Here is a 22,696-nt window from a genome sequence, read left to right as displayed (position 1 = left end):
TATGAGGCATCAGCTATACTTAGAGGGATTCGTGAATAAAAAATAAAAATTTGTTTAGATTTGGTTAAGAATAGTGAATTTAAAAGAATTTAACGGTCAAATGACCGTTAATAGCCGTCAAATAACCATTAATAGCCGTCAAATGACCGTCAATATTCATTAACTATGATCAGCTGTGTATTTACCAGGGGCCTTAAGTTAAATGGAGTTGAATTAAGAATAGTGTTTTCATCAAAACGAAATAATCAAGTTCAAAAAAAGGTACATTTAATGTTACCGTTAATTAACATGGGCATTTTAACCTTCATTTAAAAAATAACCGACAATTTACTGTCAGTTACTCAACATTAAATAAGATATCAATCATTAGTTTTGATAACTTTTCAAACTGACGGTAATTTGATGGAAATTTTCTGTCAAATGATCGTCAATTTACGGTAATTCATCAATTTGGGAATAAAACCAAATAATGAAAGGAAACGATCATTTTAACTGTTAGAAAAGATTTCATTTAAATAAAAATACGATGCATCTACTGTATGTAATAGAAATTAATTTTTTCTGAATTAATATTTTCGTCAAAACTGGCATAAAATACCGTTCAAAGTCTCCATAATTACTTGTGTAATATTAGAAAGAAGAAAAATGTATAGGTTGGAAAAAAAAAAACCAAACCTTGATACGAACTGCAACACACAAGAATCATTCTCACTCCTTAGGTCTTTTTAACAATATTACAACAAACGCATTGTAATTGAATGTAAATAAATTTCACATCAAGCTTTTATTCAGGAATAGTAATGTAATTAATGGAGTTTAATTACAGCAATTGAACGAGTAATTTGATCAATAGAACCTCAATAATAAATTATCGATAAGTGTGTTAACGGAAATTTTATTTTAGTTTAAAAGCCATGAATTTTAAAACAACCGTCTGTGCTGTCTATAGACACCATTATCTCGATAAACATAGCGCCATTTTTATCTCTACTTTCTAGCGACTCTTGAGACGATGAAATTGGTGGTTATACATTAAAAACAGTTAAATAATGTACGAGATATTAAAGCAAGTGATGTGGAACTAAAAAAATTAATATGGACAGAGCCATCATCATTATGTGATAATTTTCATTCAACCGTTTACTCCATTTTTTTTTATCTTTTGCTATCAGCAATGTTTTCTTCTTTATTTTCATCTTTTTTCGCAACCATTGCTGTTTTTTCCTGCATTTTTAAATTTTATACTACAGCACATTCTCAGTGAATATATAGCTCACAGAACAAAGCTGTGCAGGTTTTTTTTTTTGACGTTCCGAGTCGCTTGACTGTCTCGAAAAGCCATCAGGAGAGTATGTACACACGTGGTGGGAATGTGTAGAGTCAAAAGTCTTTTCCACTCATCTCTCTGGCGTTGTATTTTTTTGCTTTAGTTATACGGATGCGACTACGCACTTGTCTTTCAAGATGAGAGATTTAAACTTGTGTGGATATGCCAGACATCATCGTTTGGTTGACATAAAAAGGGATTCGGGATGAGATGCCAAAGTGGAAAATTGTCATGTCAGTTCTAGTAAAACTGTGAAAAAATTTTCAGACAAATTTCACTTAGTTTTATCATAATTTGAATAAAAAAAAAAACTCCCTTCAATGTAATTTACTTTTATTTAATGTAAAATTTGCATTTCATTGTTTCTCTTGGACTGCTGAGCATAATTAAGAATTTTTCTCGCAAAAAAAAATCCCTAGATTAATTATGAACAATCTTTAGGTTCGTTAAAAAATAATCTTAAAGTCTGTTTAACAAAAACTTTTGAGGATATTAGGAAAAAAAAATTTCTCACAAAAATCCCTAGATTTTTTTAATAAATTAAAAGTCCCTAGACTTGTTAAAAATAATCACTAAACATCAATTTCAAACATTTTTTGAGCTTTATTCTAAAAAAGTTCCAAAAATTCCCTAACACTTTCCAAAAAAAATCCCTAGATTTTTTTAATAAATCAAAAGTTCCTAGACTTGTTGCAAATAAACACTAAATATTAATTCAAAACATTATTTTAAGATTTATTCAATAAAGTTCCCAAAATTCCCTTCCACCTTCCCCGCTCCCTATAAAAATTCCCTAGAATAATTTTGAACAATCATTACGTTTGTTAAACAACAATTTTAAAGTCTGCTTAACAAAAAGTTTTGAGGTTATTAGGAAAAATCTTGCTTACAAAAAATCCCTAGATTTTTTAAAAGAATCAAAAGTCCCTAGACTTGTTGAAAATAATCACTAGATTTTTATTTCAACAATTTTTTAGATTGATTTTGAAAAAAAAAATCCCCAAGTTTGTTAAAAAAATAACCCTAACTGAACGATGAAATATAATAACATACTATTAGATTCTAATGTATTTACAACGGCGTTTCGGCATGCTGTGAACTTGATACAACCTAATTACCACATTGACGTGCGTGCGCCTGCAGACGAGATAGATCTATACACATATATATACACACAGAGCCGCGAGAATACCACGCCTATTATTTCCAACCCGATAGCACGAACGATGTAATTATATATCCATCCTGGCTTTTGATGCGGCTTTAATCTAGTTCTAGTTTCAGCAATGAATCTTCTTCTCTCATTCTGGCGTTCTATGGTTATCCACGAGCTTTAGCATGGCGTCTATTACAAGCTTCCCTAGCTTACGAAGCAGCAAGAAACTTCCGATTGCTGATTAATCAACGATTTTATCTTTCTTTTGTTCATTACATCTTCAACAATTCAATAAAAAAAACACTCAATGCTTCAACTTAACCTCAAAAGCTTGCAAATGAGTATCCACTTATCAACAGTCGATAATTATAACCTGTAATATGTTTGTCTTGGAAGAATAAAAAATTCCTCTCATGTCAGAGATTTATTATTTAGGAGTATATTCCAACTTCATACTTAAAGTAATCTGTTACTTTTTTATTTGAGAAGCAATAAAAACTATCGTCATCTATCTGAAACTTACCGGCAATGGTAATAAAATATTCTTGATCCACCTTAGCGTTCTTATAATATTTTTACTCACTACGAGAACTATTTGTGAATTTTTGCCACGTTTTGTTTGATTTGTTCAGACACATGCGTGATCAGATTTTTCAAGGTAGGAAATTTACGAGCTGCCTTCGAGAGAATCATATTTATCTTTCAACGCAGTTATACTTTACGCTTAAACGAGCATTGCTCCCCATACACGTGGGTGAAACACTACCGACACCTGTACATGTGCACTCAAGCATGCGTACTATTGATGTTTATGCTAGAGCAACAGCTTTCATTTTGAGTTATTCTAGTAGTTGAAGAGCCCAGGAAATAGAGAGGGAAGCTACGAAAATTGGGGATGAAATTGGAAGAAATAAAAAAAAAAGAAAAATAGTGGCAGAGAATAAGAGGAAAAATGGAGTTAAAAAAAGTGAGAACCGCACCCGATAGTTCTCGCTGTCCGTTAGTAGTCTGATGTATGAAGCATGCCCACAGGCAACCTGTGTTTTCCATAAATTTCACCCTTCCCAGGTCATGCGTTAATTTTGTTAACGTGATGTTTTCATGGCCTAGAGTCGTGCTACCTATTTTCTAAAGTTGATGATAAAAATAATTGACACTAGAGGAAATATTTTCACTGATAATCGTTCAAATACATCCTCAGGTTAATTTTTTAATTATCATTTTTAATAATCAGGCTACGATCGATTAGAAAACTGTCATACCGATAATACTGATAAATTTGCGTGATAATCAACAAAAATGGCTGTCAAGGTAAATGACTTTTTCAACTCTTTCAGATCAAATATTTCGATAATAAAATTGAATTGGAAAAAAGTGAGGTGACTAAAATATTTCTTAAAGTATGAGGAAAAAATTTTTTCCAGTAAAATATTGGCGATTTCGACTTCATTCACGAGATATTAATTAAAATATGTGAATTCAGCGGAATAGATGATTTTTAAATTAAAAAAAAAAATATGACGCAGCTGGTTTTTTTTGGCTGGGAATTAGTCCATTAACTTCAGCGCATTTTTTTCTACAAAATGAGCTCAGTCTTGACTTGTGTCACGAAATTTTTTATTAACCATGTTTTCTGCTGCACATTGACTGGACTATTAACCCTTTGAGCCACACTGGTACTATCAGAGCACCACCTATTTAAACCACTGTCAAAAATGTTCTACTACATATTTTGGTCTGAATTTTTGTATTCGGAAGTTTTTTGAGGTCGCTAAACACGAATCTGAGGTTATATTGATGGGATTTAAAATGGCGGATCCAAGAGTGTGGACATAATATGTGAAACTGATCTTATATTTTAGACTAACCAGACAAACATTATTTCACTGCATATTTAGGTCTGAATATTTGTACATCTTTGATCCACCATTTTATGATTTGTAAATCTAACCTCAAATTTGTAATTAGTCACCACGAAAGGACAATCGAGTACAAAAATTCAGACCAAAATATGCAATAGAATTATGTCTGATCGGTTGGTCTAAACGATTCAATTACACAAAATTTAGGCCGCCATCTTGGATTCGCCATTTTGAATTTTGCAAATCTAAGCTGATATTCGTGATCAGCATCCCCACAAACCTCTGTATACCAATTTAGTGAAATGTGATTGAAGTTCACAGATTTGGTCCGCCATCTTGGATTTGAAAACTATAAAAATATAACCTCAAATTCGTGATCAGCGACTCCGAAAATCACCGAGTACAAAATTTTAGGTCAAAATATGCAGTAGAAAAAAGCATGACTCAAAGAGTTAAAGAGGATGAACATTTTGAATTTTTGGTCATGACGATTAAATTCGCACCTTTATGTTGTATCTGTAAAAGTTATCATGATTTTTATATTTATATTAATATTAATAAATAATAAAAATAGCAACACTTCTTTGTATTACGAAATGTGCTTACAGATGGAGTAAACTCTGCTGCGTTGACTCGGCGATATCTCGAGAACGACACATCGGAGGTCAAAACATGCTGAACATAATTTTTAGAGATTTTTATGAGGAATAAAATGAGACCAGTTTCAACTCTCTACGATAAATAGTTCTCGAGATATTTAATTGTTTATATAAAAAAGTACTACTATTGTTTAAACAATTGACAGTAGTTCATCAACAAATAAACTTTTTGAAGTTTTTTTTTTTTTAATCGAAAGCTAGATCCATACCAAATGCATCAAAAAACTTAGCATTAATTAAATATTGTTATTTTTTTAAATAACATAAAAAAAAAGTACGCATTATGACAAATTCGATCGAATTCCCATTTTTTATCAACCATTTTGAAAAAATTTAATCTTGAAATATATTCCGAGAGTATTGTACAAATTTATAAATAATAACTTGAAGATTAAAATGAATTAATCACCATATTGCAGGAGGCGAGGCAATCTCAAGGGATAAGTGAAGACGTCATAATACAAGCGTTGAAAGACTCGCAGCAACCGGAGCTATAATTTTATTCTGTTTGGAATAATGAAATTATGCAGGGCAAAATGTTGTTCATATATTCCAAGTGTGAGTATGAGTAAAGGACCACGTGAAAAGAGAAGGTAAATTGCTGAGCATGAGATAGACCGTTATGCTAAGCTTTCATATGTCTGATAGCAAATGGATGGGTCAGTAATTACGTCAGTCATGAGGGCACGCGCTAATATTCCCTCACTTAGTTATTTACGTCATTGCTTTGTCCTTTGTTTTCCTAGTCATATTCATAAACAGAATAAAATGCATCTCTTAATCATCTATTATATCCTTCCTCTTTGTTTTAAGAGGCGCCTGGAAAGGTCGAGAGCTTCTGGATTATTTTTGTTGGCTATTACTACTTAAGAATCGATAAGAGATCATGCACACATTCCTTTCAAGCCAATTATTATAAACAATTTTTTTCTTTTTATAAACAATTGAATAAATCTAACAATAACAATTAGTTATTAATTTTTTTTCAATTTTTTATGTAACTTAGAAAGGTTCTTTGTGATGTCGAACGACGAATTGTTAATTTAAAAAATTATTAATTAATTAATTAATATCATTATTGATGAATAAATATTAATTAATTATTAATAAATAATGAATATTCCATGGGTATGATTTATCCTATCAATGAATTTACTATTATTTTAGAAATTCGTAATTTTGTCAAATCTCTACATTTTGAGACATTTAAAAGCATGTTAGAAGGTTTAAAAATGGATGTACGTACGTACAAACATACATACATACGTACGTCCGGTTTTTTTTCATTTTCGATATCTTGAGAACCACTGAAGATATCGACTCCGGACTAATTTCATTTGAAAGATAATGCAATAAAGAAGATCTGAAAGTAGTTATGAATAAAATCGGGTTAGCCGTTCTTTTTTAATAACAAAAAGACTGTAAAATAATTCAAGTAAAAATACATTTGAAATAGATACTACTTGTTGAATGATTAATATTGTTCAGAAATTAGGTCAATATTAATGCAATAAAGCTGTTCATGATTTCACGTGACGCTAAACAATTATAAATTGTTTATAACAATTTGAATTTGTTATAAACAATTAAAAATAGTTTTAATTTATTAAATAATCATTACTGTGATTATATTCGATAGATATCAGTGAAATGCTGTTATAAATAACTTTATGTGATTAAACAATTGTATATTGTTTATAACAATAGAAGTTTGTTATTAAAAGTAGAAACAACAAACAGATGACAAAATGGCGAATTTCAATAAAATGGGAAGTCTGTCGTCGGGACACAAAATGTAACCAGACCCACTTTTTATTTTTTTTGGGGGATCGTGAGGAAGAATTTCATCCTTTTTCCCCTAAACTTGCGATAAAAATGCTGCCATGTTGGTAATAAAGTTATTTAATGGAACAAAATATTATAAAAATCCTATTATCATTATTAATTACTAAATAAAAAATTAAAAAAAATTTATACATTCCTCAAAAAATATGCAAATAAAATTTGTTAAACATTTTATTATTATTTTTTTTATAAAGAAAAAATATTTTTCCTTCCTTCTTTACCCATTGTTCTCCTCTATCGATTATTATCTCTTATCTATCGATGCTCGAACGAATAAAAACATCAAATATGTAAAAGTAATAAAATTTAATACGAACTTTTCCATATAGGGCTGCTTTAACAACAAGTGTTTAAACGTTACTCGTTGCTCTCTTTTTTTTTTTTTGACAATGAAAGAGTTCGTGAATATACTTAGATCAATATCACAAAATGGTATGCACGAATACTTAAGAGTAGAAAATGTTATCGCGCAAGTTCTTCTGCTATGTCGTAAGTTATTTGCAAATACATTGTTGGGCCCTTGAGACTAGTGGGATGCAAGCAACATACTCAGATTCACAAGTTAGATTACATTATTGTGCATTAAAGATAAAATATTAAAATAAATTGATAAATATTTAATATAAACATTTTAAAAATTTCATTCAATATTTTTTTATTTATTTATCGGATTATTAAATATATTAGCTATAATCTGTTGTATACATGACATAAATGAAGCACTTTAAGGACTACTCATGATAGTTGAGAATCAGTTGAAATCATTAGATATGATATTGAAGCAGAAGCCACCCTATGAAAGGTGTCAGTTGCAATCTGCAATTCTATTCTATGTATTATGGATTTATGTCATCTTACAAGATGTCTGAATACTTAATTTTTTATTGAATAAATTTTTCAAGACCTTAGAATAAATCAATTCGTTGTTATGATTATTTATTGGAGAAACTTATTTGATATTTTTATAAATATTGTATCATTTCCAAGTGCGATTATCTTGGCATCCTGCAGAGAAACATCGTCTTGGGAGGAGCTCTAGTCTTCTCTTGTTGTCATATAAACGCTGGATAAATAAGCGACCCTCTGGTCGATAGGATTTTCCGATAAATAAATTATTGGATTATTTATTGAATTGATAAGTTAAAGTTTTATGGGACAAAACTTCTTTCATTTTCAAACTACTGTATTTTTGCGAATTATTATCCGATTTCAATCAACTAAAGCGCATTTTGTGCGTGAAACTCTCTTCTTTAAGACCCATATTCTAGAAAAATTTCTATCGACCTCTGTAACCTCGAAAAAAAATTAAAACGGAGGAAAGAAGAAGCACAAATGTTTTTTTTTACTAAAGTTTGAAGCGCCCTCTAGCCTGGGAATCATTTTTTCGCCTTTGGAAATATTTTAGGTTTAAAAAAATATGTTTGGTGATAATGAAGAGAAGGTTAGGTTAAAATTGATTCAATTTTTTCTAAGGACTCTTTTATGACGATGTGAACCAAAACAGGTCATAAAATGTAAAACATAAAATGCTTAAAATTTGCTGACGTTTTTTTTATACAAGACCTTTCACACTTGATTCTTCTCACGATCTTCTTTCATCTCCGTAATCCATCGAGAGTGTAACATGATTTAAAAACAGTATTAAATCAACTTGAAAATCTAGTGATCTTGTCAATAAAAAAGTATCAATGACTAAACAATAAAAATTTCATAGCTTATCGATTAAAAATTATTACCAACTACTACACATCGTCACAAAAAAAGTAGCTAAGCTGTTTTAAATCAAAAAGACCCTATGAAGGTCTTATAGAGGGTTTATTGATCCATATGAAGGGCTAATTAAGGCCTTATGAAGGTTTTAATTAGTTAGAAAAGTGTGTTCAAGGGACTGGACATAATTAAATGATCTAATAAATTTTTTGTTAGATCCAAACTAATAAGAGGAAAATTTTATCTAATTATTAATCATCTGTCTGTTGAATGACAAAAAAAGTTAATAATTAAATAAATTAATCGGATAAAATGTGAATAATTAAAAACTTTTCTATCAAGATATTACGGTTGAATATTAAATAGCAAAACATAGGAGGAAAAAAAGTCGATAAGAAAATAAACTTGAGCGTCCATATGAAGAATTATATAAAACACAAGGCCATCAATATGTATATATCGTAGTAAGGCTAAAATACGGCTTCTACTCGGCTTAACTCGAGGATCATAATACTTATAAGCCTTTAGACACCTTAAGCCATATCGTCTTATATATATTATCTACATAAAATATCTTTGCTATGTCTACTTAACTACACAATTGTAAAACAGTTCTAATCACAAAGCCTCACAAAGGTCAGCAGCATTCTTTTGTAGGGTAATAAATTTGTTGGATATATTTACATATCTATTTCTGTCTTATGCAATTATGAAATACTTAATTTTTTATCATTTATTTTTCATTCACCAACTTATGCAAGACTGTTATCAATATTATTGAGTTGTTGACTGACGTAAGTGAATTTTAATTTCATTTCTAGAATGTAATAATAATTATTATCATTACTTTTTTATTTTTTTCAATAACTTTATAGAGTTAAAATAAACTTTTAGTGCATGATATTATTTTAATATTGCGTTAAAAATGAAAAAAAGCCTGAAAATGATCAAAAAGAGGTTCGGTAGGCCTTTTATTGATTTTAGCAGGACAATTAGAGGGTTTAATAAGGTTAAATAAGACCTCTTTTAGGCCTATTTTCAATTATTTATTAATATAATCAAATAAATCGAATGTACAGAGTCCAATATTTGATAATATTATTATTTATAATAGTTTTCATGATTTTTATTCAGAATATATTTTTTTTTTTTTTGAGAAAACATAATCAATTTTAGTAGAAAAAAATTCATTGGACAAATATTGTTTTTGAATAATAAATAAAAGCTCTTCTTTGTCGGAGTAAAGCCGAAAAAAATGAAAATCAACATAAAAAAAAAAAAAAATAATTGAAAGCAATTTTGACATAAAACAGATCAAAAGAAAAAATTATTTAACATGTAAATATTTTTTGTTTTAAATATTAAATAAACCGATAGATGAATTTTTTATTTTTTCAATGTCGATTGAAGGTTGCAAGAAAAAAAAAAACAAAAAATTGTAAAAATATTTAAAATAAAAGTCAATAGATAAATAATTATTGATTTCCTTTAATCATCATCCTATATTCTGTTGAATATTTTCCATGCACCCTATGAATAATTATGAAATTTTAATTAATCAATTGATGCTTTATTTAATCTCTATTGATGATCAATAAACTAATATTCGTTAATTAAAGTGATGTGGTTTATAAATACGACATACACAATAAAGTAAAATTAGTTGCAAGTGAATGCTTTTATCAAAGTTAATTCTTTTAAAGTTCAATATAATATAATTATTGAAAAGTCAATTTTATTTATTACGAATATTAATAAAATATCTAACAGATATTATTTTTAGCAATAGCCTAAACATAGAGGAAAAAAATTAAAAAATAGATCCTAAGTCAAGGAGTCATTCGTCATCGTTAGCATTTCATTCACTACTTCATAATGGTTGTAAGTTTAAGTCTATAATGGATATGCTACTACTCAATGTATATCTCACGTGTGTATATATTGTATCGTTGGTAGTGTGACTGTGTAAATTTAACGATCAAACAAACGTTTTATTGCTGCTCATACCCAAGTATCTAAGGGTATTTCTCCATCGTCAAGTTACGTAATTTCAACAAAGTTCTTTCAATCATATTTTAAACTACTTTTTTTTTTTGGTAATGGAAAATTTTTAATCATGAATTTAAAGACACTAGTATATTTAATTAATCAATAAAAATATTAATATGTTAACTAATTATGAATTTTTATATTTTATTGCTATTTAATAATATTTAATAACATCTCTTTTTCGAGTGTAGCAAATTATTAAATGAGTTTTTATTATTTTTATAATTATTTATTAATTATAATTATAAAAATGAACCTCATGTTTGCTTTATTATTGTTTCATTTTTTTTTCTACTCATGTAAATATTATTACTACTTATCTGTGGCCCTAGTTGGGCCTATGTAAATATTTAAATAAATAAGTAATTTAAAAAAATTTATTTTAAAAATGAGCTTTTAATTATTTTAATTTAAATGTTCTAGTGAGTTTAAAGGAAATTGTTGGAGAGCAGAAATTATTCTTTAGATAGTTAAATAAATCAAGTTAAACTATTTTTTTTTTGTTATTAATTTATCTGTTGGAATATATACAAAATAAATTAATTTTCCATTTTATTGATGTAGAAATAAACTTAATATTTTTTAGACTTATGTTTATGAAAAGACTCTACACTGTAAAACGTAGTGTTTTAATTCAAAACACTTAAAGTAATAATTATTACTATTTACTTATTTATCTATTATATTATTTATTTATTTTCATTTACTGATTTATTTATTCGTTTATTTATTTATATTTATTTATCATTTTATTAATTTTTATTATTATTATTTACTCATTTTTTATTAATATATCAATAAAAATTAATTAGAGCAATTAGAATTCAAATTATTAATTAACAAAGATGGAGCAATACACTAATTTACAGTTATAAAATTATCACTGTTTAAATTAGTGCTATTATTATCACTTAAAATAGTGAATATTCATTGATTTATTTTTCAATAAGTCTGCATCGAGTCTCCGTTCATCAGACCTTCAATATTAATTTGTAAACTACTTCATGTAATATTATATTTAAGTACTAATAATTAATTCATTACAATACAACAGTTTTATGATGTTGTAAATATTTTAAAAGTTATAATTGGAATAAAATTATATTTTAGTGAACATTTTTGATTTATTCAGTATATTATCAATAGATTAATTGTTGTAAATAAATTTTTAACAAATATTTAAACAGGTTTATTAATAATTTTAATATTAATTTTATTTTATTTTCATTATTGTTATTTTTAAATCCCTCGTTTAATAAATTTAAAAATTATCAGATTAAGAACAATGAAGCTAAAAATGTAAAATACAATTCTTAAAAGCTTTTATCTAATAAAAATGATTATTTTAATGGGCATTAATACATTTAACGCCCTATTTCTCTATTAAAACCAACATTTAAACTACACTATTTAACTTTATCAAGCAAAAAATGATGATAAGATGCATTCATAAATTTCTTATCAACAATATTTAATAAAACTTCAATGACCATTTATGAATAACAAAGAAAAATCTTACAACTCAACTGATAAAAATAAATAAATATTAATTAGATAAATTTGACTATTTTTATCAAATATTTTTGTTCGACCAAAATTAGCATAAGATTGGAGAGATTATCATAAAAAAATATGACGAGGAATTTTTCTAAATAAATAAGGATAAAGAATAATATAAGAGAAATGAAATGATAATAGTTGAGAAGAAGAAGCCCACTTTGTTATAGTCACTAGAGAATCTATAAGTAGTTGTCAGAAGCAACTTATCTGACGTAATTAATGCGCATGTATATCAGCATAATACCCACCATATTTCATATTCCATTCGTCAGTCTTTGTGTTGACACTATCGTTTTAACTAACTAAAATAATGATAATAATTTTAAAAAAGTTTAATGCCACTGGTACACGACTCTAAAAATAAATGGTACAAATTACTTTAAATTTAAAAAAATTATTTCATTCATTTTTATCAATTATTTATTATTTTTTTGTCAATTCATTGATAAATTTAATAATAAATAAAATTAACTTATAATAATAATAATAGTTATTATTCAAACACGATTTATCATAATAATTTTAAATAAATAGAATTATAAATAATAATTAATGACAATAATACACTTTCGAGATCATCCATTTTTTTGGCAATAAAAAATCAAGATTTTTAAAATATTTTTACAATTGTTTTATTTCACAGCAAACTAAAAAAAAAAAAATTAAAAAAGTGTGAATTTAAGATTTCTAATATTTTTATGGGTTTAGATATTTATTTGTGTAAAATATTAATTAATTTTTTTAAATTATTAATTAATTAATTAATTTATCTAGAATAATTAAAAAAAATTTTTTTATTACAAAAATTTTTAATAAATAATAATAATAATAAAAATAATTGAATGATAAAAATGAAAGATTTTTTCTTTCAAACTTGATTTATTATAATAATTTTAAATAAATTAAATTATAAATAATTATTAATGACAATAATACACTTTCACGATCATCCATTTTTTTGGCAATAAAAAATCGAGATTTTTAAAATCTCTTTACAATTGTTTTATTTTACAGTAAATTAAAAAAAAAAAATTAAAAAAGTGTGAATTTAAGATTTCTAATATTTTTATGGGTTTAAATATTTATTTATGTAAAATATTTAATAATTTTTGTTTAATTAATTTTTTAAATTATAAATGAATTAATTAATTTATCTAGAATTATTTAAAAAAATTTGTTTATTGCAATAATTTTTAATAAATAATAATAATAATAAAAATAACAATAATTAAATGATAAAAATGAAAGATTTTTTCTTTAACGACTTTAGTGGAATTAATTGAATGTCCATAGACAGTTAATTAAAACACAAAGTGTACGATAATGAGGTCAATAAACTTGCATGACTAATTTTCAAACAACTGTGATATTAATATTTACAAATACAGTGACGTTGACTTTCGATTTATTCGCTTAAACATTTCACACTGAATGTATATAAATCCATCTATATGTGCAAATATAACTCTTGGGTCATGGAAATAATTTAACTGTAAAATTCTAATTATCTAAAAGACCAACGAATCAGAATCGATCAAAAGTAATTTTAATTTAATCTGAAATTTAATTATAATATTAAGACTCTTATTTTATGATTAATTGTGTAATCAAGTTATCGATTCAATTATCAGTTAATTTTTTTTCATAAAACAAGAAAAAGAAAAAAAATGGGAACTATTATTTATAAATTCTTTTCAACTTATCAAGAGATTAATATAACTATAGTTGACGACATAACTCTTTAGTGTGAGATAATAAATTTTATCTTGGTTACAAATCTTTTCCTGATTAAGAAAATATTTTATCTAAAAAAAGCTAACTATTCTGATTTGATTTAAAAAAAGTGTTTTTTTTTCTATTCTCAAAAAAGATCACCGGGAACGTAATGATAGTTGGTGCTAAGTGGGGAGTGAAAATAGTTTAGGGTGAGGAAAGAAATGACAATCAGGCAAGGGGGTCAGCACGATTAACGAGCCGAAAAATCGAGCAATTATTGGGGGGCCAGTCACGGAGAGGAGGGAAGAGTTGCACGGGCCAGAGGGGCGACGTTGGAAGGAAAAGGACGAGGGAGGGGGGCCGCACGAAAGGGGAGCAGTGCGATGCAGAAGGAAACGTGCCCCGGCACGGGAGAAGAGCAGGAGGGCGAAGGAGAGGATGACAGGAAGAAAGAACGGGATTACGAACCACACAACGTGAGCATGTGGCTGACGAAGATTAAAAAAAAAAAAGACGGGATACCCCAGGCCGCTTGGGACGGAAAAAAAAGGGGGGAGATGGATAGAACAAGAAGAAGGATAGGCGAGGTAGGGAGGGGCACTGAAACGCAGAGGAGTAGAAGGATAAGTAGCAGTGGGAAGAAGCCGCGAGGGGAAGGAGAAAGGTGGACAAAGAACGAGTAGTGGAAGGTGAAGTAGCAGGTATATGGGCTGAGAAAAGAAAGACAAAGGGTAAAGGAGGAAGAATAAAAGGGCGGGGGCGTTATGGAAGTGGCAGGAAGAGGTCGGAGATGAGAGCGGGGATAGAGAAAGAGGGATCGGGAGGAGAGGGGGGAGTGAGAGGAAGGAAAAGGAAAGGAACGCAGGGAGGGGAAGGAAGGGAGGGTAAGGAAGGGTTGGATAGAACCTATTGAGGCAAACCCCATGAAGCTGGATGCAGACAGAGGCGGATGATGGAGGGAGTGGGAGGGCGCGAGAAAGAGGCGCAAGAGCAGAAGCGATGGGAGAAATGGTAAGGACAGAGAAGAGGGAACAGAATTGGGTGGTGGACCCCCAAAATATTGCAATTAATAAAATAATATAAATTAAATCGAATAATGTGAATGACTCAATAAAATACTGTAAGAATAAATAAATGGAATTATTAAAAAAAAAAACAATATGTAAAATATGTTGAAAATATTTCTAAGTGATGGCTAAATATTCAGATCATCGATCATGTTCACATTTAATTATCTAATATTTATTCTCTTGCATTCCTTCATTAAACAACTTATTGTTAATATCAATGGCCTTAATTTTGTTCATGCTACTAAACCCATTTAATTATTCAAAATAAATTAAAATAAATAAATATTCAATCTTCAATTAAATAATCAAATAATTATTTAATTTATTTATCCGATTGATAATCATTGAAATAATCCATCAATTATTATTAATAATTAATTGCTAAAATGTATTGAAATAAATAAAAACTAAGGATTAATTATTTAATAATTATTTCAAGATAGCATTCAGATGTATCCAAAAAGATGTCGATAATCAATTAAACCTGCATTAAGTGCATTTAAATATCCAAGGTCAAGCAAATCAGAATCTAACAGACAAAACTTAAACAGTTTGACGACGATAAGAAATTCCTGTAAAACCGGTTGTGATAACTCCCTAGCCTATAGCACAATTTCAGTATTTTTTATCTCACTTCCACTCTTTGTTAATACGCTACAAGCTTTGGTTCACTGGCAGTTGACTTCGATTGGAACAGTGACGATATTGTGACGACACACATAAGAGAGTTCATATGGTTTTAACCTAAATAATCAAAAAACCGTTGGCATTTAATGACAACAATTCTCTGAGTGAGGTTGGAACGAATTCAAGAATTTTATTGTAAAAAAAAAAAAAGAAAAGAAAAAGAATTACCATTAAAACAATTGATAATTTATTTTCTGAATAAATTAATTATTTAAATAATTATTTTATCAACAAATTAAATAGTTTCGAAAATGGATAACAGCTGAGAGAATAAAAGCAGTTGTGTCGGCTAGTGTTGTGACGTGTGTTCTAAAAGAAAAATCAATAAATGAGTTGAATGAAGTTAACGTTGTTGTTGTTGTTATTGTTTTTTTTCTTGTTCACATATTTATAATTATTTTGTTTGTTACACTTTAAAAAACAAGTGGCATAATTCAGTTGATATAATCAGTTATCATATAGCCTTGTAATTAAAATGATTAATCTATAAAAATATATAACTATTTTTATAAATAGAAAATAATTATTTATTTTCATATCATTATTTTATATATCAAGTGTTTAATAATATTTTATACTCTTCAATTTTAAATTATTCAGTGCTCAAAAAATCATTAATTATGGGTAAGTTTAATTGTTAATATTTATTTTATCAATTAGTTAATTAGGTTCAATTAATTGGTATTATTAATCATCAATTAATTATTTTTAATTGATAAATAATTTATTTAATAATATTTTCCACAGCAGGATACGTTAGATTTATGTTTGCAATAATGCTGTGCATTGCAAATATGATAATATATGGGTTAAAAGTAAACATATCAACGACGATAATAGGGATGGTTAAATTAAATAAAAATGGCACGAGTACTCAATCGTTAGAATGTCCGGAATTTGAGAATGGGAACATGACAAGTACACCGACTGACCTCGAGGGTCCTTACGAGTGGACATCTGTGGAACAAGGTCTAGTTGTCAGCCTTTACTTTGCTGGCTACATGCTGGGCATGTTTCCAGCAGGATATTTTGCTGATAGGTTTGTGGATACTTTGTTGATTAAAGTTAATTGAGTTGTTAATTAATTTCAAAATTTTATCCTACTATTCCTGGACTTTTATCAACCAAGAAAAATGATCACCAATATTTAAAAGGTCTAGATGTCTTTTGATACTATCCTGAGTTTGGTAATAAAAATAGATTGATGTTGGAGATAATTATAGTATTTTTAATAAGCTAGGATGTGTTGATGATTGTTGGAGCAAGATAAGATTGGGTTGAATGATTAAAAGATACTTGATAAAATATTTTTAGATTCAATACCAAGTGGGTCTTGCTAATCTCCGTATTCAGCAGTTCAATTTTCACCCTATTGATACCCGTAGCGGCTCAATCAATTGGGGTACTTTTATTCCTACGCTTCCTAACTGGTCTAGTAAGTGCAGCTAATCTTCCAGTGGTGAATGTGCTAGTGGGCAAATGGATGGTCTATGAAGAGAAGAGTACCTGGGTAGCAATCATCAATGCTGGAACATCACTAGGAACTGTCATTTCTATCCTCTCATCAGGTCTTATTATGCACGATTTCGGATGGGAAGCTGTGTTTTATATTCACGGTATTTTACCACTCATTTGGTGCATCGCATTTGCTGTGTTCTTTGCCGATAATCCGGAAACCCAGAAGTTGATAAGCACTGCTGAAAGAGACTTGATTGTCAATTCTTATGGTCATCGACACTTACAAACCAAGAAACCCGTTGTTCCTTGGAGGAGTATCTTCACATCTACACCCTTCTGGGCATTAGTTGCTACCAATTGTCTAGGCAATTTCATCTGGTATTTCATGCTCACAACATTGCCACGTTATATGAATGCCGTGCTGAGGTTTGACATCAGAAAGGTAAGTTAGCCAATCAACCAACACTTCTTCACACATTCAATCCAATATTCTATTCATTTTCTTGAACACAATATCACCAATGATTGCTTTCAATCAACCATGTTCCTCTATCCTTTCTTTTTAATTTTTTCCTATGAAACTAAGTAGAGTCAATTTTTTTTCTGGAACCTGGGTTTTAAAGAAGAGAAAACAAGCTTTAAAATGAGCTTTAGTTGATAAAAATCTGATAATTTTTCACCAAGATATAGATTTTTAAAGATTGACTAGGGAATTTAGCAAAAAACCTATCAAATTGATTCCCCTTTTATACAATTAACATTTTTAATTTCTATTCCAAGAATGCTGTACTAAGTTGTATTCCATACTTAATAAATGCTATAACAAACCCTCTGATTGGAAAAGTCCTTGACATTGGTCGTCAAAAAGGCTACTGGTCACAAACAGCTGGAAGGAAAGTTGCTGTTGGTATCAGTAAGTAGATCATTTACAGCCTCATTCAATAACCCAATGACTATCAATGATATTCATCAATTATCCTATCAAATCAGGTTGTATTCCTCCAAGTATTCTGATGATTGTCATCGCCTACCTTGGATGTGAACGTACTACTTCAGTGGCTCTCCTTATTTTAAGCATCGTAATTGGTGGTGCAATATTTGTTGGTCATTTGACGAATCAGAATGACTTAGCACCTAATTATGCTGGCATTCTGATGGGCATCACAAACACACCTGGAACTATATCTGCTTTTGTATTACCAGGACTTGTTGGTGCTCTAACTGATAATGGGGTAAGTTTCTATCAATATTTCTTATTTATTCTCCACTCCAGTTTACCTTTCTCAAGTACAATCAACCTATTTCCTCTTTACTTCATTTTAATTATTTTCATCAACAAAATATCTCTAGCATTTCATTTTAAAATCAACAGTCAAAGATAAATAATTATAAACGTGTTTATTAATGAATAATATTAATTAAGGAAAATGTTTATCTTTAATCCAAGTGTTATTTTTTAATGATTTGAATTAATTGTTTTCCTCATGTTAATGATTATTATTTTATCATAATTATGTTTACATTTTTATTGGTAATAACTTGTGTTATGTTTTTGAAGAATTAATTACCAATAAATTCACATTTTTATCAAGCAAATAGCTATCTAAGTTCTTCAAAAACATGCAAACATATTCATTATCTTCCAAACCACCAGGAAAATTAGCAAAGATTACTTAAAAAAATTGTTTATTAACCAGTAATAAATAATGATTTATGTTTTATTCGACAGAATAACACTTTTGAACGATGGAGATACGTCTTCTGGATCAGTGTAGTTGCTCAAGTACTTGCATTTATAATATTTACAATCTTTGGATCTGCTAAAATTCAAGACTGGAATTATCCTGATGGTAAACCACCTATTGAGAATGGAAAAAGGACTTCTGAAGAGGAAGAAGTCACTTCTAAAATGATCTGATAATAAAGATTAACATTAGAAACTCAACATGTACAGTTTTTAAATAACAAATAAAATTTTTAATAATTCTATAATCATTAGAAGGATATTTTTTTCCAACTTTAAATTCCCTGGTGCTTTTGAGGAAGATGAAAAAAAAAAAAAATGATTTAGCAATTCCAAGTATGAAATTTCAGCATTTTGACAGGCCTTTGAATTTTGACAAGACCCAAGTGACTAATGAAAAGCCTCAAGAGCACCATAAACACGAACTAACGTATAAAAATAGATTAGAAATGTAATCTCGTATGTTCTGTAAATAATCATCAGGTTTTCGCTTCTATATATTTCTCGATAGCTTCTCAAGAGACCGCCCAGTTTGCGACGCTTAGCAGACAGTTCTAATTGGGATAAGCAGAGTTTTTGGTCCAGGTGGCAACTAATTGGCTAAAGTACGGGTGGTCTACTCTCTAACTGTAGTTTACTTTCGTTTATCAGATGATTTAGATTCACTTCCGCTTGAAATAATCGAATATTATTGATGAGTTTAGCTACCAAAAAACCTTTAGGATAAATTTTTTTCATCATCCCAAGTCTTTAAAATGGTTTATTAATTATTTTAATTCCATGTATTGGAGATCAAAAGCTGAAGAATAATTGTTTCATGAAAATTTCAACGAATTAAATTAAACTAATTTATTTAAAATAATGCAAGCAATGTAATCCAATGTTAAACATCTATATGATAAAAGAATTCTTCTCTAATTTCCTTTCTAAGTGATCAAGACCCACCCAACTCTTTCCTCCTTCTAGCATTCTTCTATTAAACCTGTCAACAAGCCTACCATCAACTTCCAGATGTTTGACTAATTTTAGGGGAATTTTTGTCATGACATGCCAAGCCATCTCTGACTTAACATTTCTTTCTCCAAGAACTCCATGCGTCATTGCTATCAGAGGCATCAGGAAAAGAAACTAAGATATCATCGAAAGTAAAAGTGTAACTGGAGTCAAAGACAGCAGGTGCTTTCCCACAGTGAAAGTAGAGCTTAAATGGATTGCGGATAGGTGTTTTTTTCCTTCTTCTTCTTTGAAGTAACTTGTATTCTCTCATGATATCTAAGTTTGAGGTCACCTGTTCAAAGGGTTAAACATACACACGAGCGAATTATTTAAGTGGCCATCCATTAGTAATGAAGCTATGAATTATTGATCAAGACATCGTGACCTTGAATGAATAAAAGAGACGATTGGATTGATTTAGAGGCTGATTTGGACATTTTTATGTGTACTAGTGCCTTTTAAGGTACCGAAAGCCAAGGAGAACTCAATCATCAACAAAAAATTAACATCAGATTGAAATAGAAAAGAAGTGATATGACTTCGCTTGACTCTGATTGATAATTTAATGTTCAAAGAAATAAAGGAGATATAATTAATGTTGAGATTGTCATCAAATATTTGTGATGAATCAAAACTATTTATCAATCATCAGGAAATAAGTGGAATATTTATAGGATCATTTTAATAAAGGAATGATGAATGGATGTAGCATGTCTAGGGACGTTGATGATGAAATAATTATTAGAAAAATTAGTGCAATTTTTTAAATTTTTTATCAGGGAGTATAAACAATTTTGGTCGAGGTGTTTGATTGAAATCATTATTGATTGACCATTAGGAAGTTATTGTAATGAGGTTGATTTCTGGAACTTGATGATTTCATGATGTCTCCATGGTTTGAAGTATGGGAGATCCATGTTGACTAGTTTTCAAGAAGATGTCTGTAGGTATGTCAGGGTTTTTTCCGTTCACGAAATCTCGAGAATGAATGAAGATATCGACTTTGTACTGATTTTATTCGAAAGATGATGCAACAAAGAAAATCCGAAAGAAGTTTCAACTAATTCGGTCGAGGTGTTTTTTTGATAACAAAGAAAGTATAAAATAAATAGAGTGATGGAGAATTAGAAATACCTTGTACCTATTGGATGATCAATATTAATATGTCATTGGGTCAATGTCAACAAACTACACATGACTCTTGTCAAATGAGTTATAAACAATGAAAAATAGTTGGCACCGATCAAGTGATGACTGCTGCTGACAGATTGGATCTGTATTAACAAAATACTCTTCTCAATCACCACACATCACTCTCACCTATTTCATATTGTTTATAACAATAGCAATTTGTTGTAATCAATTAAAAAGAGTCTCCAGCTATTGAATGATCATTATTGATGATGAATTGGATCAACATTGACGAAATATTGTTGCTCATCACTACATATAACTTCAGACCATTGGATATTGTTTACAACAATTACCATTTGTTATGAACAATTAGAAAAAAAATTTCCATTGAAACTAATAGAAGAAAACTCTAATGGAAAGTTCGTCGTGTGGACACAGATCCATTTTTTTATTCAATTTCCATGATACATTTTGTGCTAGAAGAGAGGATATGTTGATAAGAAAAAAAGATATAGAATTCCAATTATTAATTCTTCCATGATCCTTTAAAAAGTTCCTCTGAAAACTTAATTAAAGCTCTGAATATTGATAGAAGTGAAAAGAATCTGTAGACTAATCCATCAGTTGCCGATTCAGCAAAGAGAGCAAGCTCGAATTGATTCTACTTTACACTGTGAAAATTTAGGTCACTAGTACTCTCAACTGGGTAAAATATGCAAAGTGTTAGGGTGGAAAGTGGGTGGTTAGGCAGCTGCTACCGGCCATTTTCAGTGTCTAAACCTTCTCTCTCTTCGTACTCTTGTACTGTTACACTTCATGTTACTACTTTCCTCTCTCACTTCTCTCTTACTCTCTACATTTTACCCTTATTCTAGTGCTGCAGACATGCTACGCTAGATTCTCGACGCGCTCATCGTGTCACGTTCGCGTACTTACGAACATCGTGCGCGAATTTATCACGCTACGGAATGTCTTCTCACGCTGACAAATTTGCCTCGAAAGTTATTAAAATTGAGGAGTATTCAGTTAAGAAATTTTAGGCAAATTTTCGTTTTATAAATTTTTATTGTTAATTAAGAAATGCTTCCATCAAATTTATAAAAAATATCATCATCATCATGAGAAGCTTTTCTGCTAAATACAAGATATTTCCAGCTATTTAAAAAAAAAAAATACGTCACTGGTAAACTGGTAGCCAAAAGTATATTAAAAAAAACTGGAGCAAAGCTTTGGAGTAAAATTTCTCCATGAACAAAAGAAGCAAAGAATTTATGGTATTTCAAAATGAACTGTAAAAAAGCCCTGTATATAATTTACAAAATCTCTTTAAGAAAATATAGGAATGGAGGTTCTAGGTCCAGTCATAGCTTTTCTGAGTTGGCTCTGGGTAGCTAAAAGCTAAAAGAGCTTCCAGCCGTCGCTGGAAAACGATGGTGAAAGCCGGTACGCGAGCTCTTATTAAATGTGGCGATTTATTGCTAGTAATAACGATGTGGTCTAGCCCACTCCATAGTCTACATTCTGAACTGCTGGTGACTGTCGAAGTAATAGCAACCTGATTCAGCGTTAAGCTGAAGCTGCTGAAAGTGGATAATGTAATATAATCTTTCTCCAACATAACCATTGTCTATATTTTCATATTATTCTACTTTTATACATCTTCATTCAATATTTTTTTTTCTATCTCTTGGTCTTCAATCATCTTAAATGAATAGATTAATTA

At 29.2% G+C, this 22,696-nt stretch overlaps 2 protein-coding genes across 7 annotated transcripts in view; one reads left to right on the top strand and one right to left on the bottom strand.

Moving 5' to 3' along the window:
• The window catches only part of Ten-m (teneurin transmembrane protein Ten-m), a 272,219-nt gene that overhangs the window by 239,631 nt on the left and 9,892 nt on the right, over positions 1 to 22,696 (bottom strand). The window lies entirely within an intron of this gene.
• Positions 15,419 to 19,094, top strand: LOC118071507 (sialin-like). Its single transcript, XM_035090700.1, has 6 exons — positions 15,419 to 16,265; positions 16,389 to 16,680; positions 16,956 to 17,541; positions 17,880 to 18,012; positions 18,090 to 18,331; positions 18,829 to 19,094. The coding sequence occupies exons 1-6, from the start codon at positions 16,262 to 16,264 to the stop codon at positions 19,015 to 19,017; spliced, it is 1,446 nt and encodes a 481-aa protein (XP_034946591.1). The 5' UTR covers positions 15,419 to 16,261; the 3' UTR covers positions 19,018 to 19,094.

This window comes from Chelonus insularis, unplaced genomic scaffold, assembly GCF_013357705.1.
Source record: "Chelonus insularis isolate UGA/USDA-ARS -01 unplaced genomic scaffold, ASM1335770v1 contig_85_pilon, whole genome shotgun sequence".
In the NCBI taxonomy this organism is placed as follows: Eukaryota; Metazoa; Arthropoda; class Insecta; order Hymenoptera; family Braconidae; genus Chelonus; species Chelonus insularis.
This window is presented reverse-complemented; position numbering and strand designations above follow the sequence as displayed.

What these genes read in the sequence shown, in the direction of transcription:
- LOC118071507 (XM_035090700.1), top strand. An exon ending in TGAGGTTTGACATCAGAAAG is followed by an intron (nt 17,542 to 17,879) that starts GTAAGTTAGCCA and finishes TTCTATTCCAAG; the next exon opens with AATGCTGTACTAAGTTGTAT. An exon ending in GTGCTCTAACTGATAATGGG is followed by an intron (nt 18,332 to 18,828) that starts GTAAGTTTCTAT and finishes TTTATTCGACAG; the next exon opens with AATAACACTTTTGAACGATG.